The 24,997-nt window shown below is 34.9% G+C and overlaps 2 protein-coding genes across 3 annotated transcripts; one reads left to right on the top strand and one right to left on the bottom strand.

Moving 5' to 3' along the window:
* The first annotated feature begins 6,331 nt into the window (after positions 1-6,331).
* On the top strand, positions 6,332-16,215 carry LOC107766678 (uncharacterized). 2 transcript variants are annotated; one of them, XM_016585498.2, is made up of 9 exons: positions 6,332-6,765; positions 8,133-8,311; positions 8,740-8,866; positions 9,055-9,123; positions 9,913-10,014; positions 10,090-10,268; positions 10,786-12,574; positions 15,087-15,133; positions 15,206-16,215. In XM_016585498.2, the coding sequence occupies exons 1-9, from the start codon at positions 6,400-6,402 to the stop codon at positions 15,624-15,626; spliced, it is 3,279 nt and encodes a 1,092-aa protein (XP_016440984.1). In that variant the 5' UTR covers positions 6,332-6,399; the 3' UTR covers positions 15,627-16,215. The 2 variants fall into 2 exon arrangements, with proteins under 2 accessions (XP_016440984.1, XP_016440983.1); XM_016585497.2 differs by having other exon boundaries at positions 15,051-15,133; positions 15,206-15,980.
* A 639-nt stretch (positions 16,216-16,854) lies between these two features.
* LOC107766679 (aldehyde dehydrogenase 22A1) lies at positions 16,855-24,073 on the bottom strand. Its single transcript, XM_016585499.2, has 14 exons — positions 23,760-24,073; positions 23,572-23,615; positions 22,217-22,309; positions 21,511-21,638; positions 20,300-20,422; positions 20,026-20,179; positions 19,684-19,787; positions 19,529-19,607; positions 19,280-19,375; positions 18,977-19,114; positions 18,354-18,569; positions 18,073-18,264; positions 17,256-17,399; positions 16,855-17,184 (listed from the first exon to the last, which is right to left on the bottom strand). Exons 1-14 carry the CDS (start codon positions 23,869-23,871, stop codon positions 17,029-17,031), a joined length of 1,779 nt encoding a protein of 592 aa, XP_016440985.1. The 5' UTR covers positions 23,872-24,073; the 3' UTR covers positions 16,855-17,028.
* Positions 24,074-24,997: the final 924 nt, after the last annotated feature.

The following is a 24,997-nucleotide window of genomic DNA, read 5'->3' as shown; positions in this document are numbered from 1 at the left end:
TAAGCGCCATCACGACTTTTAGTAGATTTTGGGTCAGACAGATTTTCTTTCAAATATATTGAATAAATAAGGTAAGAAGTATAAATATTTATAGAAGATGAATAGATAACTATTTACTCAAGGATTGAAAATGAATGTTGGTTAATTTACGGGATGACATTAATATTGTCTTCTCTTTTTTTCATAAAAAAAATTGTATTTTTTTTAAAAAAATTCTTCTCTTCCAAAGCTATTTATTCTTTCAAAAACAAAGACTAGAACAAGGACATTAAATAAATTAAATTGTACATGTATTGTCATTACTATTTCTCAAGTTTTCAAGCACGCACGATAACTATCAAACTAATTAAAGCATTGAAACTTTGCTTTGTAATTTTTGTTTGTTTTCACTTTATCGCTGTAATTTTTTTTTTTGTTTCATTATAAATCGGTGAGAGTACGAATAAGGTTACTCAACTTATAAAAAGATCATTATTGAAACTTTAAAACTTTCATGGGTAGTCAAAAAAGATTAAATAGACTATTTATATTGTCGAATAGAGAAGAACGTTTATAATAAATTATATACATATCAATAATAATTTTACATCTCAAAAAGCTAGACAAAATAGAGTTAAAATAAAAATATGTTTGAATTTTTTTTCTAAAAGCTTAAGGCCTCTTAATAAAGTTTGACTTTAGGCCACAACTTTTCTTGAGCCACCCCTGTAGGTTAGTTATCATTAATTACCAGATTATCAATTAATGCTTATTAAAAAACTTACATATAATTACTATTATGTGATCTGATTGTGTATACTTTTTTACACCGTCTAATGCATAAAACTTAAACAAATTTAAGAATCTATAGATTGACTGGCAAAACTTGGCAGATTTAAAAGAAAGAGGATACATGAATGAATTTGAGTAGGTAAATCTAATAATATTGCTATCCTTTAAAGGTTTTCCTTCATTAACCAAACAATCATCATAAGATAGTCTTTTGAAAATTGTTGGATTCACTATTTTTGTAGAGGCAAACAAACCACAACTTAGATGAATATTGGAGGGTGCACAACTTGCAAAACAAGTGTTGATAATCTCAACCATAAATTGTGGAATTCCGGTGGTTGAATATTGGCTTTGGGAAATGCTTATATCCTTGTTTGTGCAAGACCCTGATTGTCAAAATAACAATAGTTAGTATCAACCACACTAAAAAGTTTTCTTGTTAGCAAATATTGGTATTCATGAGAAAGCTAACATCCAGCTATGTTGCTCGGTCTATGCAAAAAATGTTGAGGTTTTGTTTTTAAGATGAAATATTCTTAAAATGAGGGTGAATGGGAAATGGAGGAAAAATGAAATTTTGAGTAAAATTTTAAGTTTTCCCCTCTTGACAATGAGACATTGTCCCATATTGGAAGAGGAAGACATTTTTGGTGGGTATATATATAATTGCTCTTCTTGTAGCTCTTAAAGAGTTAAGAAGAAAGCAAGCCTCGCGCCGTCGTCGTCGTCGCTCGCTCGGCTCGGTTTCGGCTACGGCTACGGCTTTGGCTTTGGCTTTGGATTTGGTCAAATGATCGATTGATTGCTCCACAAACAAGCTAATGCTTGCTCCACCATGGAGGGTGGACGTTTGGTTTTCTTCAACACTGGCTTCTATATATATGTGCAGCAGATGTTGAAGAAAGACACTCAACACACAACACACAATTCGCTCAACAAATTGGCTATACGTTGCACTCCTTCCTCTCAGCATTTCCATATTATTTTCTGAGTTTCTACTCCTTCGTCCTGCATTGTTTTTAACTTCAAACAAAGCAACTGTAAGTGTGATTTGCTACCGAACTTTGTGTTCGCAGAAACACTGGGGTTTGAAGTACCGCTACACCAGTGTGTTATTCGTTCTATCCTGGGAGGAAATAATCTATTACCTTGGGTACTAGGAGGGGATTAAATTCCTTAAGGAAACACTGTCAATTCAGTGGGCTCGAATTTATTACTGTTTCATAACGTTAACTTATATTTTGCAGAATTATTATTTACAAATACAGCAATATTGGCGGGGAATAACAAAAATATTACTGTGTGCGTGTCGTATCCTTCAAAACTAGTGTATTTTTGGAGGATTCGATAAAGATGCATCAATATTTTTGGAGGTCTGTGCAACATAAGCAACCCGAATTCAAATAGTCTTTTTTTTCTGGAAAATTCCTCGGGAAACTCGCAGTTGCTACCCTTCGGGTGTGCACTGGGTAATCTGCTCATTGTGCAATAGCTCGCAAACCACACAGAAGATGTAAAACTACATTAGACAAACCCGATGCAGCGAGCTCTGGCTGAGGAGGCTGATGGTGAGGGAAATCGATCTCATATGGAAAATCACTCACCCAACTAACTAAGCCAACCCTTGCTTTTTTACACTAATGAAGAAGTGCGATCAGAATTTTATACTCCTACGAGAATATTCCCTTTACTTTTCCTTATACAAAATATAGGGATTCAAGCATTTATAAATATATAACCAATTTTTATTTTTATTTTTACCCTATTAAACCAGTTAAATTTTTATGGGATTGACCTCTTACTAGCTAGTTCCGCCTCTGACGAGATGGTTTGACCTTTTGCGTATAACTATTATCAAAATTGTTTTCCTTTAGCACCTCTTCTAGAGTAAATAATGGAAACTTATCGTACACAATCACATGGTCAGAATTAAAGAGAATATTTGAAGTGAAAATTGAAATATATATATACCAAAGGAGTTATAAAAGATGAAAAGGAAGCAGAAATAATTCATAAAGATGGAAACTTTTACCATAAGACAAAAGTTTTCTGTTGCTGAATTATGCCTTCTCTGTTATAGTACTTGTGGTTCTGCTGCTATTTTGATAGGAAAAATGCAAGAATTTGCCTGAAAAAGAAGGGATGAGAGAGTTCTGTTTTACATTATCAGACTTACATCCACTCCAGTGAAGTCCAATATTGCAGATTATAATCATGACCAAAAAGAAACATAAGCAGAAGAATTTCTGAAGATAGCTCATAATAAATGATATTAAAAAGTAGTACTTAGTACTATTTACTACATTAGTTTTTTCAGAGTGAAGTTTGTTTTTTCACAAGAAAAGGAGTTGAGTTCAGGAAATAAGGCCTAGAAATAAGTTATAGAGAGTTTTCCTAGAGAAAGAGAAAGTACACAGAGATAAAAGGAGAGAATCATGTTTTTACATTTTTATAGATTTCAACGGTACATTTCTCTATAAAAGAAGAGTTTGTTCTTCTATGCGATGACGATGTATATAATCACATCATTTCTTAAATAATTACGGAAGAAATCTCATGATAATTATTACAGTAATTATTTTTTGTTACAATAATAATAAATATGTTATCATATGTTAAAGTTTATAACTTAATTAAATCCATAAAAATAATTTTTGATATACATGCAAAAGTATTTTTAAACACTTATTCAGATAATCATTCATAAGAAATAGAATTAGTTTCTGAAAAATTAGACAAATTACATGTTAATACAACATATGGAAAGATATCTACAATGTAAAATCTCATTATATTGTGTGCATATAAGTTAAATTATATGTTTTCAATTGGGATGAATAATTTAACGATTGGGGTACGACATGGTTATATTAAAAAAACTGAATGAATGGCAAATACAACTTATTTTTGATAGTAGAAAAGTAAATTTGACCCTTTTCCGAAAATTAAATATGTAAAATATATGTAGGCATGCCGTTTAATGATATTGTTATGGTCAAATCTCTCTATAACAGTCTAGTTTGTTCCGAATATTTTTGGATGTTAAAGCGAAGTGCTGTTATAGAGAATATATATTATAACATAACATAAAAATTAATTACGAAAAAATTTGACTTTTATAATAAAATATTATTATATAGGGATGGTTATAAAAAGGTCGGACCTAATAACATTTGGCTTTCGGAGGAAGCTAAGCTAATATTTGAATAGTCAAATAAGCCGGAAAAAGTGCATAGACAGGAATGCATTGGTCTATGTTTGCCTTTTTAGCATTTTCTAAAATGGAACTTTTCATTTGTATTATACATCAATAATAATATAAATAATTTTCACACTATCAAGTCGTATTTCCTATAATAAATATCATGCCTTATTTTTTAGAATATAAATCCCAATTTTTATGATCAGTTATTTGTAAATAACTTTAGAGTGACAAATTAACTTGTACTACATATTAACCACCGGCGTATATAAATTAAATTATCAAAGGTATGCTAGAAAAAAGGAAACTCGTTGTAGTCGATAAAATTTAGCAAATTTTAGAAGAATTTTAGCCATAAAGTTTGCAGGCAATTAAGCTCTGAGACTATACCCATAGGTAGGGCGACAAACGGGCAGGGTCGGGTATGAGCGTGTATAAAATGGGTAATGCAAAACGGATAAATTATTCGACCCGACACATATTTAATACGGATAAAAAATGGTTAGCCGACGGATAATATGGATATCAATATTATCCGTGGCTTCTTGAATATGATCAGTTTTGGGAGAATTTCTAGCCTCCCAAACTTGAGGAACCTCCAATTTGAGGCTTTATAAATATAAAAGTTACACCCATAAATTATCCATTGGTTATCCATTTTATAAGTGGATAATATGGTTCTTATTCATTTGACCCGCTTTTTAAAAGTTCATTATCCAACCTATTTTTTAATGAATAATATAGATGGATAACTATTTTCTTATAATCATTTTTATCCATAGGCTAGCCTTGCAATTGATTAAAGACTTATATATATTGCCAGTTCTAGATCTTCTTGAAAAAAATGGCTTCCCTATTTGTTCTAAAGTTTAATTCATACTTATTGCTAACGACTCGTGACCCAATTTCAATGCAAATCCTCCACCCCCAACTGTTTCATTTAATTCCAAGTAGAAGCAATAACATCAATGTCAATCATTTTTTTTCCAGTGAAAATTAATTGAAGAGAAAAATATTCAGTACAACCGATTCTGAAAATATTAGCCGGCAAAATGTATATTTTTTTATATATTAATGTATAATATTCATATTTTATACATATTTTTTTGCATCTGGCTAGCATGTAATTATTTTTGGCCGATCTACTAGATGTGTAACTTACCCAAATTTAAAATGTAATATAAAGTGGTCTACTATTTAAAAGAAACTGATGTTGTAGATTACTATTAACAAAATTTGCTATGTGACATAAGGATTAATGCAATAAACTGTCCCAATCTCAAGAAAACTCGAGCCAACGAGTAAGATGACTCTTGATCAGAAAAAGAAAATTTCTTAGGGGTGATTTGGTCGAAGGTATTAGAAAAAATAATGCAAGTATTAGCTTTATGCATTTTTATACCTTGTTTGATACATTTTTTCAATCTGTGTATAATTAATACGGTATTAGTTATACATCATATTTGGTATTATACTATGCATAAGAAATGTATAGAAAATCATGGCATTAGTAATACCAAGGCTACTAATGCATGCATTAGGTTGGTTAAAGACAAAATTATTCTTAAAGTTCCTTAAAGCTTGAGAATATAGAAGACATTTTTGTAAACAACTATTTTTCTTAAAAATTATGCAATGCATTATAATTTTAATACACCATACCAAATAGTAGATAAAAAATAATATATGCATAACTAATGCTTGCATTACTAATCTATTTATTATTAATCCATACATTACTAATACGCCTTATTCCGCACTATTCTTGTACGCCCTACCAAAGGACCCCTTAGTGTGGAACGCCTTTGATATTAGAGACGAAACATGAATTTTACTTGAGTTTTAGTTGACGGTATTACTTTTTTTTTCCTTTTAGTGGAGCAACTAACAAGACAATTGGAGAGAAGATAGATTCTTAAATTTTAAATCTACACAATTTACCAGTTTAAACAAATATGTAAAAATCGTATACATGTAATATATCTATTTAGTGATATATGTAGTATAAGTATAAGTTTTTAACATGAAAAAAGTTAATTATATTTGACTATTTTTATACTAATCATTCACTTGTTTTTTCCAGAAATATTTTCCTAGAGATATTTTGGTCACTATCAAACACATTCTAAATTTTAGCAACTCTACTATAACCAGGCTATTAAGAAAAAACATAGGTGAGATAAGCCATTTTATCTCTTTTGTATGTTTAGTACTTTTAAAAAATATTTTCTAGCATTTGAATATCATAAAATAATTTATTTTCTAAAAAATATTTTTTGGAAAACATTAATTAGAAAATATATTTCGAAAAACATTTTCCATCACGCTAAATACACCGAGATGATAATTCCTTTTAATTACACTTTAAGTAGGGTTTATCTAAAACCCTGAGTTCACACTCTTTTCGTGTACACCGTACACTCGAAATGGAGAACGTCGTCGACGACGACGACGATTTCGGCGATCTCTACGCCGACGTCGAAGTTCGAGCAAGCTCAGCAATAAACACCGTACAGATTTCAACGCAGCTTCAAACGGAAGTCAACGACGTTGACTGTAATGCCGTCGGTAACTTTAACGGTGAAAATGGAGTAAGAGAAGAGGAAGAGGAATGTGAGAGCGAGAGTGAGGATGATTTAAACATAGTGTTGAATGATGATGAAGAAGATTATGATAATCATTTTCTCAATGAAGATGAAATTGTGGAAAATGGAGGAAATGCTGAAGGAAATGGCTCAGGACAAAATTCAAACAGCAGCGAAAACGGCAATGCAGAAAAAAACAGTTACAAGGTAGCATTAGACTGTAAAATTGAGAAAAAAAACTAGTTTAAAATTTGAGTTTATATTTCTAAATTGCTCTGGTATTGATTAATTATTGAACCTGACCGAAACAAGTTGGTTAGATTTTTTCAACACTAGTTGATTTCTTCCTAGGCAGAGTTACCCTTAGGCAGGAGGGTACTCGGTGAATGGGCAAGCTGACCCGGACACCATGGTAATAAGAAAAAAAGGAAAAGAAAAGAGAGTTCTTAGATTTTGGAACATGTATAAATATCTAGAACCCGATTATTATTGTATACTAACTTGAGGTTGTTGTCGGAAACTATAAACTTCAAATTCTGTATCGACCTCTGATCATTTAGACTGTGAAATTAGAAAAAAAATGTAGTGTAAATTTGAAATTATTTCATGAGTAATTGTTTTGGTATTGATTAATTGAACCTGATTGAGTAGTTGCTTAGATTTTTGGATGCTTATTTTGGTTTGCTTTTATGCAAAAGCAGGCGGACTTTAGTACAAAGCTAATTTTGTATACTCTGATATTTATGCCATTTTCAATTTTCGAGAACTCTTACTTGGCAGTAATTAAGTTGAACTAATTCTTTTTATTAGAAGTTTGATTGCCTGAGAATCTGAATATTAGGTAAATATACACACTGTTCCAATTCGTTTGGCATTATTTGCTGATCAAGAGTCCATTTAAGTTAAAATCAGACGAGAGTAATTCTTTTTCTTAAAAAACTGAAAATTTAAATATTCTGAAGCTACTATAAGTTACAATTATCCTCATATCAAATGGTGAAAATACATTTTCAAATGTTACTCAAAGTCACTTAGTTTGAAACCTGGGAAGCGAGAAGTCCCAAAATTTTCGGAGTGGGAGAAATACAAATTTGAGTTGTTTCGATATTGCTTTGGGTTTAATTCAAGTGTTAAACCGGGCTAAACCGAGTTGATTGATGATATATATATGTATGTTTATATTGTTTATTAGAAAAATGGGCAGAATCATGCTTTATGTCATGTATCTTGATTTTGCTCTTTTTCAAAGCAAAGGCAGAGAATATTTGCTTCCCTTGTTTTTTGGGTTGCGATACACCTACCATCACTTGCTGCAACTTGGGAATTTACTGAAATTATCTTTATATATTTCTTCTTGATTATCTATTTTGAATTCTTCAATTGCGGCAATTTTCATGGTGATATGTTTCTTCAGCGTTTACATGAATTAGTGCAGTTTAGCTTTTGTGGATTAGTTAAGGTGCGCGCAAGTTGGCCAGAATACAATGTATACAAAATGAAGATGAATTAATGCAGTTCTGTTACTTCATATTGCTTCATGCTCCATATTATGATTTTTCTCTATTTTTCTGTAGAACACCAGACCTCCACAAGCAGCATATTCAAGTCATCTCAAAGCCAATGGATCTTCTTGCTTACATTCTTACTCCACAGCATTGGTCAAGGGCACCTGGGAGGATAATGGCTACATGCAAAGGATGGGCTCAGGCTCCGCTGCTCAAAATGGACAGAGCTTCTCACTTCCTCGGTCGAGGTTAGTAAATTTGGTCAAACTTAGCCTGTAGTCTAATCTTTGGTTAAGTGCTTTCTTGTGTTTCCATTTTTATTGGAAAATATCTACATTTCAAACATACTGATAAAAGACAATAATCTACATTTGAAACAACTGGTTCCATTTTTCCTGGTGCATATTTGCTTGTTGGAGATAGTGTTGATCATCTCCTCAAAGAACTGTTATGAAATAGGTTTAACAAAGAAAACCGTTCTATGTTCTTTTGAGGCAGAATCTTTTCATATTTTTTTGAGATGGTAACATTTGTATGTATTAGTATATAACAGTACAACCTATGTACTAAACCATATTTACAAGAGAACAAAAGGGAAGAATAACTGATCTACAATCCTAGCAGTATAGAATCTTTTCATATTTTATAGATAGGTAATTGATCTATAATTTTTCAGGAATATCTTGGACATGAATATTGATATGTTTGAGAAGAAACCTTGGCGGTATCCAGGTGCTGACTTGACAGATTATTTTAATTTTGGGTTCGATGAAGATAGTTGGAAACAGTATTGCAATTGCCTGGTAATGAATGTATACAAGTTTGTCTTTTATGATATGTATTATATAGTTTTTCCTTCTGTCATTTTTTGTTCATCTTTCTTTTTGTATATTTTCCCAACTTTCGAGTATGTATAGTGGTGGTAAAGTTGCTTCTACCATTTTTACTGCAAGTCTTACATGTTCATCCTTGGTCTTGACTTCTGAAATAGGATAAGCACCGAGAAAAGGCCAAAAGGGTAGTCAAGGATTCAGATTACAAGACTTCGAAAAATAGTAAGGTAGGTATCTCTGGATGATTCTCATGATTTACTACTTCTTAAACAATATCTGCAGCTTTTGTGTATCAAATGGGTTGTGAAATCTGAGGGTGACCATATTTTTCAAGAAGTAATGTCCGCAAACGCTGGTCACTTTAGTCAGAGTAGAACAGTTTCTCCAGCCAACAAAAGTTGTTTAGACAACAGCAGTTCATGCTGTTATGTCTTTCCAAAGTTCCTTACTTAATCAGGTCATACACACCACTTCTATATGCATCAAATGGGTTGTGAAATTCCTCTTGATCTTTAACCTTATCTTTTCCATTATTAAAAGCCAAAATAAGTAATTGAGTAAAGGCATAGCTCTGACCCTTTTCTGGAAAAGGACTGCCTAAAAATGCAGGTAATTCTTACCATAATGAGTGCACCCCTAACTCTACCTGCATCTGTATTTTAAAGGTTCTTTCTTTTACTCTTTCTCTCATGCTCAGCAACTCTTCTTTGCTTGATTTCCTTTGTGTTAAGATGCTGTAGTCGAGATGCCAATGGATTGGTTGCCACCCATTTGAGGGTGCTGGACTATGAGAACCTGTTATAGTTGGCAAAACTTGTAAAGAACAAATTACCTTTATGATGGACGGGCATTTAATCTGAATTGAATTGGAAAACTAGCATCTTCTGTTCAAACCATGCTGAGTATGGAATTTAAAAGGAAAAAAAATTGTAGATGTCTTTGTAACCTAGTCGTTTTTAATGTTTTCTGAAATTGCACTGTTAATGATGCTTATGGTCTAAACTTGCCATGATCAGCCAAAAGGTAGAGAAATTGAGGTGGAAGAGAGCATCATCGAGCGTCAACCATCGACAGATGTGGAACGTTCCCAGGATCGGGATTCTGATGTTGTCATACAGGTAACAAACTTTTTTATTCTGCCCACTTCTTGACCATCTAAGCACTGTCTTCTCACAGTCTTGTGCTGGCACCAGATTGCTTTGCAGGATTCAGTGGAAGATCCCATAAATTCTCCAAAAGAGCAGCGGGAATCATCTGAGAATGGAGATGTTGGGAGAGATGGAAGGGATTTTCTCTGTTTTAGTAGTGCCAGTGAAGATGAGTCAGCCAGCTTGGAAGGAAGAGGAGTATCAGGCAACTCTACATCTAGAAGGTCTGAGATCTACTGGTTGAACTGTCATGATAGTCTGTATCTCTATTAGATTTATTCTTTTTCTGGTTATACTTATTCTTCTCTTTGGACCACAACTATTTTGGAAAAGACATGTTGGTAGAAATCCCTTGCAGATTTTACTTTTTAAATCGTTGAACTTCGAACGCTATATTTGATGTGACTTAAGAGTTTGACATGTGATAGGTTTGCTTGCATGGTTTTGATGCTCGTAGTTGGCTTAAAGTTGTGTCAGCTTCTAAGTTTTTTAAGTTTTTGTCCCAGAAATATTTGCCAAATTCCATAAAAATAATCTAAATTTCTTTTTCATGGACCATGGTAATCTGTTTCATTTTTGGGTTTCTATTAGTCAAATGTGTTACGAGGAATTGCTATCTTCACCTTTACTTTTAGGTCTTGCTTCTCGCTTCTCAGCTGGTTTTCTGCTGATCTGTATTGAATAAAAATATATTTAATGATTAAGTTACTTCATTCTCATAAGATTAGCTCTGGATTCCAGGAACACACCTGTTCGTGAACACGTGTCTATGGATTCAGATAACAATGGAAACTGTGAGTTCTCTGATGCAGATGAGCATCACCACCAAGAGGGGACTGAATGTGATGTCGATCAAACCTCGGGAGCAATTGAATCTTCTCATGATGCAAATAAAAGCAGTGTGAGAGACATATCTGATCCAAGAAAATCTGTAATGTTGCAAGAACCATTGCATGGTGAAGGCCGACAGCATAGCCCAGGTTCATCTTGTTGTTCTCTAAGTCATAGTGATGCATCTGAAGATGGGGCTTTTCTTGACATTGAGAAATCCCATGATCATCATATAAGGTCATTACCAAACGCAGACTCTGAGTTACCGGAGAAGGGTACAATTGATTACCAGCCAGTTTCCGGAACCCATTATATCCAAACCAAGTCTGGTGGTTCTAAATATTTTACACGAGGTAGAAAGCCTGTGCAAAGAGGTCTGCTGCATGACAGAAGAAGACCTGGTAGAATGAGTGAAACAATTCCCACTCACCTGAAAGTTGAAGATTCCCGCAAATATGATGCTAGGATACTGTATGAAAGGCGTAATTCAACTGTGATCCAACACAGACATAGGGATAGACGGTATGCTTTTGACTCTCATGAAAGAGAAGAGACTTCACATTTTAAGAGGGCAGATGCAGGAAGATTTTCTGATTATCCATGCCGGGATTCCTATAAAAAAGATCCTGAGAGGGAATGTCAGTTAGAATACAGATATGACAACTGGTGTAGCAGTCGAAGCACGAAAAGAAAGCTAAATCCTCTTGAACTGACACTATCTACATATGATGAATTGTCCAAAAGGGATCGACCCCATTATGGGAGCAGACTCACTGTTCAGGACATGGACAATAATTCTTTTCATGAATCAAAACAATGGATTGATAAGCACATTCCGTATCTGGATGATGAGATACCCAGTCAACAAATGTGGAAAATTGATCAGCTGCAGAGTAACAACAGAATGAGGACTGATGATCTTGTAACCGAATGTAATTACATCTATGATATCATGGAAGAGACAGATAACAGATATAGATCATACAACAACAGGGATACTAATATTATAGAAGATGGCTATCATGTAAATTTGACTTATTTCAGAAGAGAAACTAAAAGCCCTAATAGGGGCAAAAGGAGAGATAACAGTCCCCACGATAGTTTAAATAATGTATTTTGCATGGATCTAAAGGATGAGGAAGGGAGATTTGACGGGTATCGACCTCCATCCTTTCGTTTGTATAGGGAACCTTGTACAGCTAGCAGAAGGTGGCAGAGCCCTGAACTGCCACGTGGTAGACATGGAATATTCAGTGGGACTAGGAAATGTCAAGATGGTGGTCAGTCTGCTAATTTGACCAACTCTATCAGTGCTGATCAGACAATCAAGTATCCTGGTAATCAGGGTAATTTTAAAAGAGGAAGAAGGTACCGGCAATCTGAAGGGTTGCACAGGGTTGAAGATGAAAATATTAGGTATCAGCAAAATATATTAGATGCTGAGAGGGCATCATGTTCATTCAGAAGAAATTCAAGTGACAAAAGGTTTGAGTCATTTGACAATAAACATGGACCCGATCTAGTAGAAAAACTTTTAGATGACAGGCATGTGGATCATGAAAAATACAAATTGATCATGGAAAGCAATAAAGCCAGTCAATTTGGTCAAGGGTCTAAATTTTTTCATAGAGATAATCATTGGAGATTCCCAAAGGGGAGAGATTCTGTTGCCACGTGCTTGGTTGTTGAGAACAGAGAGGTAATTTTGTGTATACGAATATCAAGATTGTATACTTCCATATGTAAATATGAGTACTCCATATATGTTGGGTTTTGTTCCATTGTGCGATGTCATCCCATTCTTCCAAGGTCTCCTAATTTCCCTGTGCGTTTTATTCAGTATGTTCCTTTTCTCTGAAGTTTTCATATTGCCTTGGTTTTCTTTTAAATTTAAATTTCTTGAATTGCCCCTTAAAAGATTGGACGTGCCATTCCAAAATCATATTAAGGTTGCTGTTCTAGGAATTCTTACATTACCTATGATCAATTGATCATCAATATTCTGTAGTTAATTATGGTACCATATAAATTTGTCGGTGACCATTTAGTCGGTTTATTTTCTTGATCCAACAAAAAAAATTGCATCTAGATTTTTAGTGACAGTTGTCTATACTTTGATGAGAAAAGAGTGTTTGTTTAAGGAGCATATTATCATTATGTAGCTCCAGTTGGTGGTAGTCTTTTGTCACTTGGTGTACATTAAATATCTAATGTGATAAAGCTTTTGCAAGAAGTGTGAGAGGACTCCAGTGGTTCGTTGTCTTTATAGAATTATATAGGTAGTCTTTCTCTTCTCCAACAGTGATAAGCAAGTAAAGTATTTTTATATAGGGCAATGTTAATATCTGTAAAGAGGATCTCTGCTAAACTAGAAAGAAAACTCACCAAATTGTATAGCTAGCGGGTGGATATCACTAAATTGTATACATGGTGAGACTTTCTATTTCTTCTGACTAACCAGATCTCAATTGAAGAAAAGAGTTTCTATTTCTGTGGTTGAAAGGGGTTGTGGATCTTTCTATTCTGATTCTGGCAGATTGATACGTCACTCGCACAATGTTTCTGCATGACTTCATTGATTGTTTTTATCTCTAATAGAGAAACGGTTAGGAGGAAAGTCGCCTTTTGTAGCTGGCATTGGCATAAAACTTTGTTGAACTTTACTATTAGCGTCAAGCTACGTGTCCTGAATGTGCTTTTCTTTCTGGGTATCAACTATCCTAAAGTTGTGCTTACGCAGGAACTTTATTGTTATAACTCCACATTCTAGAAAATCATATGTTCTTTCTTGACATGAGCTTGTGTACATGGGATACCTTCTGTTTTTACTAAAGTATTATCTTTGCTTTCATTTATTGCTCAATATCAAGAAATTTGAAAATGATGACTTTGAATCCTGTTCAAGAATGTGAGATGGGTAGTGAAATAAGATAAAGTAGATTGCCACATCACTGAAGTTGCTGTTCCTAGTGTATGCTCCTTTTATGTCTTTGGTGTGGCCAACTTGTCTTTTAGATAGGAAATGATAGTTTTAGCCAGACAGTTAAATTCTCTAAATTCGATTTGAGAGGCCATACTGGGTATTGCGCCTGCTTGAACTTGGACTACAATGAAATCTTTTTTATCTTTTTAAGGGGATAGGGACTGGGAGGGGGTGTTAGGTGTAGTAGTCTTCAATTTTTCGATACATAGTGCTTGGGATCTTAAGGAGATAGTTTTCAGTCTGAGGACATAACAATTAGACATCATACCTTGTATGTTTTTGGACCACTTTCTGATATTTCCAGTTAGTGCTGATGATCGGGTGTTTTTTGTAGAGAACCATGTCTTTTTATAAGGTTCTCTTATAAAAGGATATGGTTCTCTATCATCATGGTTTTTAAGGTTCTCTATGTGGTATAAATATTGTATGTATGGGTTTTCCCATCTTTTCAACAAAATCACTACCTTCATCAAAAAGGGAAAAAAAGAACAAGAAAAGCTAAACACCATATATCAAAATATAAAAAGGATTTGGGATTTGCCCTTTGCCTTTTCCAGCTCTGTATGCTTAATTCCCACCCCTCCCTCTGTTTGTTTCAAAGTGAAAAAACTAATATAATAATAGAAAATCGAAAAAAGATGTGGAGAAAACTTTAACTGCATACTTTGTTTCATGATTATAATGCATTTACTGCTGCTTCAGGATCCATTTCTTTTTTCTCAATATAACCATCAACTTTACATACATTGATGCCTCATGGTAAAAATGTACTCTCTTATATAATTTATATTTTATGTTGATATACTTTGAAAACATTATAAAGCTTTGTGATTATCCTTGTTCCTAACACATTCCAACGTCTTAAATTGAAGTTATTGATAAACTAAAACATGGTGTTCTACTTCGGCAGGTCCTGTAGATTTGCTCATTTGCACGTATGCTAATTCCTTTTATTCTTCACTTCTAATTATGATTTTACAAACCAATATAGTCATTGATTAAATAACTCTCTTCTATTTAATGATTTAATTTACATACCCTTTCAAAGTTTCAGTTTTGTTAGTACTTAGTATGATAGTGATGCCTTTTAACAGTTAGCAAGTTCTCTAATTTTGTGCATGGTAAGTTTTTGTGTCATGTGAGCTCTTGCACGATAAGGCGGCCTCTCTTCATTAATTGTGTAAACTATCAGGATTTTGATTTTTTGTTTGTGACCGTGGATCTGCAGTCCTCCGGAAGATGCTCCAAAGCAGGGGGTGTAACATACTTTGGCAGGTATGGCTACTTGGATTCAGATAGTTATGTGGAGCTGAAGCCTATTGATGGAACTAACGAACCCCATTACAGGAGGACACTCAGAAGTCGAAACCTGACAATTGATCCTAAAGAAAATGATAAAGAGAGGCTCGATATATTCTCAGATGCTCAGCAGAAAGGGTCTCTGGATATTGAAGAGGGAGAGATAATTTCTGAAGAAATAAATGAGAAAACCATTAAAAGGAGAAGCACTTGTTTTGGCAAATCGCAAGTCAGTGAAACGAAGAATTTTGCTAATGCTAAAGATGTGGAAGGAAAGGACAACCCTAAAATTTTGGAGATCATGGCAAAGATGGAAAAGCGTGGAGAGCGTTTCAAGCAGCCTATTGCTCTTAAAAGTGATTCAAAGAATCTCTCTAAGCCTTCCGTTGATTTGTTTACTGGCACGACTGAAACTATGCAACAAAGACCAGCACGAAAGAGGAGATGGGTTGCAAGTGAGGCCAACTAAAGTGAATGATGTTTCATCAAATGCCATCGGCTGTATGGTCATATTAGAGGATCTGCCTCTTAGTTTACCTCCATAACTGGATCTGTATAGTGGCATTCCACCTACAGAAATGGCTGCTGATGGTATACCTGGGGTTAAGAAGAATACTTTTCCCATGAAAAGAGGGAAAAGAAAACACGTCTAATAAAGGATATTGTTATGTCTCTGCTAAACTCCATTTTTTCCTCTTAAAAGTATAATCGATTATTTTGATGTCAAAAGGATTTAAGTTGCTCATAACAGGCTACCAGTGATGGTATGATTTGAGTTTATTGAATTCCCAATTTTACAGGAGGAAGCCATTGGTGGCTCCAATGTATAATCTCTCAATTCTTAGGTTTGTCATTTTTCTTATAGTTCCTTAAATAGGTTTTGGAAGCAGTGGCATGAAAACAGCTATTCCTGTTCGATGCAGTGGTTCGGAGCTACAGGTTCAAATAGCCAGCTCGCATGAGATATTTGTCTTCTGCTATTTTTCATTTTGCTTTCCTTGTTTATTAAGTTCGTACGTTGAACAATTGACTCAAGGATAATATAGTAAGTACAGAAATAACATTTTGGTGTTTAGTTTATAGTTAAGTCGTGAAGACTTATGGGTAGTTGGACGGAAAGAACTAACTTATTACTTATGTGCTATCTGCAACTTGTTATTCAGCTTTTCAGTAGTTTTAAGGGACTATTTTATCGTAGCTATTGTAGTTTCCACTGGGTCTCTTTTCCTTAGGCATTGTGATACTAAACACAGAGTTGTCATTTTTGAGTATCTATATTATTTCGTGGTAATAGGAACAGTTTCAGGCAAGAGTTGTAGAAGAGACTATCTCATGCGTTTATTTATTTTGTGAGTGAGGTGCTAGAGGAGATATTTTGTCTTTCAATGTAACTGAATATTCAAGTCTTTGCCCAGTACAGTTAACTATCATAGCTAAGGCCTGAGCATGAAACTTAGAAATATTGCTAATGTAATACAACTATGGTCTCATTTCAATTTGGTATACAAGTTTCTTTTGGCTCGGATTGGAATGTCACTGGGCAGAACTTTTACTAAAATGGTGCGATTTTGAGAATAAGAATGATCATTATCAGAGGATACATATAGCCCGGGCCATAGTCATGCACCATGGGATAGTGCCGATGAACCATTTTAGCTTAACAATTTCACGAGTGTCAACGCTGGACAGAAAAGTAATTAGAACTGATCTGAATAATCCCGATAAAAAACAAAATTGATTATCCAGTTAGTAAACCAAAGGTAAACGTTGGTAAGAGTTCAACCCTGAGAGCAATTGCGGGATGAGAGATCAAAGGAAATTGTTTTGAGTGCTTGTTTTTAAGCTTCTGGCAAAAAAGACGAGCAGTAGTTTTAGTCACTTCGCCTTCTATTGCTCGTGGGGGTGGTTTGCTCTGAAAGGAGTTTCAAAACATTCACCAATGCCCGTAAACGATCCCAGATATTCAAACCATAAAGAGCCTCCACAAGAGACTCTTGAAACTCGAATCCATTCTCAGCAACAGGATACTGCAAAAAGATGGGGTAAATGACATGAAATGTACGAATGATAGAATGATTTTAGAAGATGTGGAACTCACCTGAATAGGCTTTGGTATCTTGGTTTTAATAAGAGGCCACCACCGATCCTCCACAACTGATTTTACAAGACAGCAAGCTCGCAATCCTTCAATACCAGCAAATCTTCCAAATCCACTGTCTTTTACACCACCAAATGGCAGGGACTGCATATCATTATTCAGAAGAAGGGTTGAGAAGGGGCGCAATTTGAAAAGAAACATGAAAAAAGGGATGCCGGGAAGGGGGATGGCGTTAACCAAGTAAGCTGGGAGGTCCAAATATTTAAACCAAAGTCAGTTTTCAAGGATAAAGTTTGGGACTTTTGAGGTAGTTGGCCTTTAGAAGAGGGAGATGTCAGGGTTGGACACGAAGCTTCAGGACAGATGATGGGAGCAGAAAGGTCATGAGCCTCACTAATTGAGAATGAGGTTAAGTCATGAGGGGAAAGGTAGCTTTGGATTAGGTTATGCAATTAAGGGTTACTTTGGCAATTGAAGAATGGGGGTAAGTCATGACGGAAAGGATCTTTTTGATCTCTTTTGATGTTAAGGTTAAGAAATAATAAGACCATGTCGGATCTGCATAAACTTTCAAGTAGGACAGTTAGACTTAAGCAGAGGGAACCTTGATACATAAAATAGTAATAATGGAGAAAAAGTAATTACGGCAATCACTAATGGAGTTCTCATGCATATGTCACAGGGTATTGTCTGAGGTTCACAAAATTGTCGTTAGTTTGTAATCACACCTCAATCATCATGAAGTAAATAGTCACATATAAGTATGCCAAACTCTTGATAAAATGCCTCAAGAGTCTGATGCGTATACTTCAAGTACCTGACACATGTAACTTGATGCGAAGTCATTGACAGCAGCCACTCCACAATGTAATTTTGAAGCTATCTGCTTAGCACGACGCTGACTGCCTGAAAATACAGCACAACCAAGTCCGTATCTTGAATCATTTGCAAGCTGAACAACTTCTTCATCAGAGCTGAATTTCATTATCGGCAATATTGGTCCAAAAGCCTGCGAGCAATTTCCATATGGAGTTAACTAGACCACCTTTATCCCTGTAGTAAACTAAAACAAAAGAAAATCTATCAAACTGATGATACCTCCTCCTGCATCAACTTCATGGTGTGATTTACGTTTACAATCACAGTAGGAGGGAAGTACTGATCAACAGCACCTTCGCCAATATTGCCTACGCTTCCTCGAGCAACAATTTCAGCGCCTTTGTCTAGGGCATCATTTACCAGGTACTGAAGCTTTTCAGAATGCTCTTGCATGCATATGGCTCCCATGTCATACTTCCCAGATAGAGGAGGGCCCTACAATAAAATTCAGTTTAGATTATATAATTATTTTAGAAAATCGGACCACATCAGCAGAATCACTAATATTAATGTCATTAACAAAAGAATAAGTAGTTTTATGCTGAGGCTTCAGGAATTATTTTTTTGGAGAAAGGTAACAGTTAGGCTTCAGGAAACTATTATGTATTTATCTCTCAATTCTGGGCAAACTCATACTTATAACGCTCACAATTAGCAGCCTACTGGAAACTGAACAAGGATGAACATGATATATTGGGAGCTGAGCATTCAGATAAGATCAGTAAGCCATCTAACTAAGAAGTCAAACAACCATTATGTGCAAAATGCTATGTCTCATGAAGAATAAAGATCTTATAATGCATCGAGTTGAAAATGAGGCAAAAATGAGAAAAATTACGTACAGCAGTAACCGATTTCACAATTTTAACTACTTCAGCAACAAAAGAAGAGTAAACGTCCTTGTGAACATAAAAACGTTCTGCACCAGCACAATTCTGCCCACTTGATTGGAGAGCTGCTCTGGCAGCAACTTGTGCAACCTGCATTAAGTTTGATTATTTCTTTGAAGGCTCATAAAAATAAAGGTATAGTTGAATGATCTTCTTTCTTTAATTTCTCGTAGAGATTTGAATGATCTTATCATAGTGGAAAGTAATCAAATGTACTTTATCCCCAAAAAGAAAGCAGACTGGAAAAATTTATACATGTGGCACATCGACATCTTCACAGACAATAAATGCATCTTTTCCACCAAGCTCAAGGGTAACTGGTATCAGTGTATCTGCAGCAGTCCGCATAATCTGCAGAACACAAAGTCAGAACATTAGGATTTATAAAGCAGAAAAAAGAAAAAGAAAAAGAAAATTTACTCAAAGGTATCGAGAAGATGAAAAGGGAATTTAAGTTGCTCCACATTAGATATCAAAAGATAAGCCCTATTCAGGGAGACTTACCTTTTTGCCCACACCAGGTGATCCAACAAATATCATTTTGTCGACAGAGGATACTAGTGCTTCTCCAGTTTCAGCAAAGCTGGCAAGGGAAGTTTGATAAAATGTATGACAAATCAACCCATAGCGAAGATGATAAATGCTCTATAAATGCATACCCTGTTATAACTTCTACCAAGTTCTCAGGAGCTCCGACTGCAGCAAGAGCAGTTTGAATGATTCGCAGATAGAAACACCCAGACCAACTGGCATGTTCTGAGACCTAAGGTAACAGCGAGGGGATCTCGTCAAAGTCAAAACCACTGCTTTTTAGCATTTTGCTTCTGAGAGGTTGTATGGTTTGCAGTTTTAATTGTATGTGTACATATTTAAAGTTCAAGATGTGACAACTACATTTAAGTATGCTCATCTCAAATATTTTCCAAGTGCATACCATTTTGCTAAAGTTCTATCCATGAGCAAACAAGCATTGTAGGTAGTTGGAAAAGAAAAATGAAGACCTTTATCACAATGCTGTTCCCTGAGAAGACTGCAGCCAACATTGGATTAAAGATATTGTGAAATGGGTAATTCCATGAAACAATAGCACCAACAACACCAAGAGGATAAAATTCCACTTTTGCAGTCTTGTGAAGCATTGATCTCCCACATGTACTGCAAACCACAACATCTTATCATAAATTTCTTTTTAGGTATCAAGGGCTGAAGCCATGTAAGCAATGGATCCACTATTTTATAGAAATGCAAGTACGGAAAACCATTTGCATGACATACCGGTATTCAGGCTTTAGCCACTTTTCACCCTCTGAAAGAAGCCAATGTATCTTTTCACATGTAGTCATTATTTCTCCCAAGGAGGCATCTACCATTGTTTTTCCAGTATCACGTGAAGAGATACTAGCAAAAGTTGTTCAAAGAAATAATCCGACAAGGTCAAATAAAAATAGGAAGATAAATAGTAGCTTAGCGTAAAGAAGCCGCAATTTAAATGCAACTAACTCTTAGACTAAAAGCTAAAACTATAGGTTGTCATATGCGAGAGAAAGAGAAATTGGATAATGATAGGTTTTCATAATCATGAGATTCTTCCGTTATTATTTTTTTACGACCAATAAATCCCGAGGGCCGGTGGCGCATGGTTCGAAACTCTATCGATAATGGGCCCTCCCCTCTACCCTTCTCCACTTAAATACCATCCTTTTGTCTGCAGCATTGTTCGAGCATGTGACATGCGCTAACCTATGCATCACATTCTGAGCTCTTACCATTAGACCAAAGCCCTAGGGGTGAGATTCTTCTGCAGTTCTTTTATTTGTTCATCTTTGATATTCCATTAGTTATATTTAGTATTATTGGACAGAAAACTTTGATGCAACCAAACACTTGGAATAATGTCACTGGCATAAAGTTCTGATCTCTAGGCGATAGTTTAATAGTTTTCTGCACTTATCTCCTCTTCAATTTCGTAGTGTATGATTGTGAAACGAAATTATGTTTAATGGAACACTGCTCATGTCTCCAAGCACTTTCTATCTGGACCACCACAAGAGTTGTTTCAACTATGGGTCTCTCCTGAAACACTTTACTGTGTACACCATGTTAGTGTATAAATCAATAACTGATAGTAATTCATTTGGAGGTCCACCAATATTTGGTCACTAATTGTACCTCACATCCATGAAAACTGACATATGCGTCAATGTGGACTTCAGCATATAGTCTTCCAGCATCACTAACTCTTCTAAATTCTTTGATCCGTAAAATGATGTCCCAAAAAGAAAGAATCCAGTCTAATTCCCTAAGTTTTTGCTCGAAAATTGTCGGTTTAAGCGTTTACTGCTTCTATACAGATGATGTTGAAGAAACATAGGCAACAGTTACCTTAAGCATTTCAGTATATTTCATCATGCACCTTGAACATACTTTAAAGTGTCAATATTGTTGGCAGTGTCAAACAGCAGTTTTACATGGTAAGTGGTCCTTACTTGCATATAAGGTCTTGATGTTCAATAATATACTTTAGAAGTATACGCAGAAACAGGCGTCTTTGCTTGAAGCTACTCTTTGCCCATATCTTCTGAGCTTTTCTTGCATGTGCAACCCGCTCCTTAACCTGAGCATAATTTAATTTGTTAATTGCATTTGGCTTGCATGTAAAGAGGTGTTTATCTACAAAAGACTGTCGATGCTGGTTTTAGGGGTGAAGAACAAGGAAATTAATACGATCCCAGATATGAGGTGGAAAATGCTAAGGCAAACCACGGGGAACCTCCACCACTTTAACTATGATAAGGCATAAGCTGGTGCAAAAGTGTGCCAAATAAGGATTATTAATTCTGACGCTAATCTTAGCACCCCTGTTTGGTTTATTTGTAAGAACAAACCTATAATCTTGAAGTTCATGTATGAGTTTAAGATCACATAAAAGTTCTTAGAATATAAGTGGCAGGAAAAGAGAACCAGTTAGCTGATTGCTTAATCAAATCCCAATAAATATGACTCAGTATTTTTATGCAAAACTTCATACAAAAATACTACATACTTTTTGAGAAATTACAAATATTCTAGATACTGAACCATGTAAAAAAGGATGGAGAAAAAGGGGAAGTTAGTTTAGTGCATGACACAAGATATTGACATTTAGAATAGAGGAACACAAATGTCATATTTATATTAGTACATAAATCTGACCTCATCAGGTTTCAGCGCTGGGAAAAAACCCAGGTACTTCATTGTTGCAGGTTCATAGCACTGAACTTTGTCCGTATGTCTTCTCGAGGGAATCTAAATGAGCAAAATTCGTCATGAAAAGATACAGGTGTCACATTCTTTTTCCTTGTGAAATGAACCATATAAAGTTCCACAAAATGTAAGAGGGCAAAGTTCTAACAACACAGACATGCACACCACATTAAAACTCAAACTGTGTCATCTGACTAGTTCTCCTAAAGAGAAATGCTTTCTTGGTAGTGTAAATGAGTTGGAAGCGCTAAGACCTAAGAGCTACTCTCAGTAAGATGTCAAGCTGTAAATTACATAAAACTCATATTCCCAGTGTGTTCACTAAGACAGAAATAATTTCCCAATAATTTTCAATGTTCAGTTATCTTGAATTTTTGAAAATGGTTGTGGAATAAACTTATTTCCATCGAAAGAATAAAATTGACTTCAGAAACATACTGACAGGTCATTTTCTTTTACAAAATATCCCCATTCTGCTACATATCTTTTGCTTCAACCAACATTCAGGCTTTTTTGATAAGAATAATTCATCTAGTATAGCTTCTGTCGGGACTTTAATCTTGCTTCCCAAGGTTGTCTCGACCGTTAGACTTCCCCCTTGGGGAAATTCAATCCCCATACTCTATCCACCATCCCCAGGACCCCACGGTGTGGGATAAGACTGGGTATGTTGTTGTATACTCTATCCACCACCTTGTATGATATTATGATTATAATATACCAATTGAACATTGTAAAAGGTTAAATGATTTCTAATGTCAATGTGAAACACTTTCCACAGAATACTTTTCAGGAAATGGCTTTACATTCTACCAAACACACTTCCAAATTCAAATTGTTTTCTGCAATACAGTAAAATATATATCACTACATTGCCTCCTCAACTAACCACATTTCAACCAAATCACGCCATGAAAACTGTCTCAAACATAAAATGAATTTTTTTTTTTTAAGCAAAACGCAATTTGACACTATCTACTACTACTATTATTATTATTAGTATTTGACGGTAGTGTCCGGCCAGCTTGCGCACCTCGACTATTTCAAAGGGTACATGCTACCTCCCACCGGCATAGATACCCCGTAAAACTCTTACTAACAAGGCTTAGGCAGCTGTGAAGAAATCAACTAGTATTTTTTGCCTTCCCATCTGCCTGAGCTTTGATGGGTCGAGTTACCTAGTACCTGTGCTGGTAGTAGGTACCCAGTGTAATAGTTCGACACCATCAATAATTCGAATCAACATCAAGTAAATGTACCAAAATTCAACTCTAAAGCAAAAAAGCATTTCATTCGTTACTTACATAAATGAAGCTGTTCTCTTTCGTGTGATTCCCATCGTCCAACACTACAACACCAAAAATATCATTAAAACCAACACATTAATACATGTAAAAAAAAAAAAAAAAAATACAGCTGATCAATAATAAGCAATTCGAAAGTAGTGCAAAATGCAAAATACGACGGCGTATCGTTTCGTTCGTAGGCTTACCGTCGGAAGTGTCGACGTCAATGGAAGGGACATTGGAAGGAATTAGCATCAACAGTAACTTACAGATCGCGAATGCGAATACGATTACAATCAGCGCCCACCAGAACGCCATAGAAGTTTCGGGAAAACTCTAGAAGCTTCGGAGAGGGAAATGGCGAAATGGAGAAGAACGTTAGGGTTTTACGCTAAGGAATATATGAGATTCATCTCCATAACCACAGGAAAAAAAAAAAAAAAGATTCAGTTCCTCGTTGACGTCGCTTTTCAGTTCACTAATTATTAGTCACTGCTAGTTTTACAGCTTCTACATATCTAATTATTCGATAATTGTATTAAATTGATAAATGAATATTAAATGTATGCCTTTAACATAAATATTTATCATTTAATTATAGTAAGTAATTATGTATCTCATTTTAATTTGTGACTCTAAAAGTTAAAATATTTGGATTAGTGCAAACTTTGGTACGAACAAGTATAATTCATCAAAAATATGATCATAGTAACTTTTACGGTTTTACCACAGGATTTGATAGTGTAATATTGCCATTATTTTGGCTAATGAAGTTCATATCACATAGCATAAGCATCTTTGTAAAGTGTAGATTTTGTTGGCAATATTTTTTGGGACCCAAAAATATTGCATTGTGTGGTGGACAACATTTGCACAAGTTGTATCTCTTCTTTTACACCTAAGGAGCCAAGACTTTTTTGCCTATAAAAGGGAAGGCTATTAGTTCATTTTAGACACACCAACAAGATTTGAGTCTTCATTTCTTGTTTCTTATTTTCTTTATTTATTAAGAGTGTTTTGTACGAGAGTTAAGTGTTGGGAATCACTTGTGTGAACCCTTTCTTTGGAGTGATCTTGTGATGTTATTCTCTTAGGGTATTTGGGATTAATTAGAGTATTTTGTTATAGTAAATTGCTCCTCTCCACTTGTGGACGTAGGTCACTTTGATCGAACCACGTTAAATTTGTGTCTTCTTTATATTCTTTAATTACCGTTATTATTAACTTCTATTGTCTTTATTATTATCATTATACCGTTATTTGGCTAAATTCCGCACTACTCGGGTTCCCGATCCTAACAGTAATGACCAAAACTTCCCAAACTTTACCAAAGTCTTACTAAACAACCAACCCGCTTCTAATAAAACAATCCTTTTATAAAAATTTTGCTAAAATATTTCTTAAACTATTTTCTAGTATTTAAAAACCTGCCAGACACCATTAT

Source organism: Nicotiana tabacum, chromosome 15 (assembly GCF_000715075.1).
Source record: "Nicotiana tabacum cultivar K326 chromosome 15, ASM71507v2, whole genome shotgun sequence".
Taxonomy (NCBI): domain Eukaryota; kingdom Viridiplantae; phylum Streptophyta; class Magnoliopsida; order Solanales; family Solanaceae; genus Nicotiana; species Nicotiana tabacum.
This window is presented reverse-complemented; position numbering and strand designations above follow the sequence as displayed.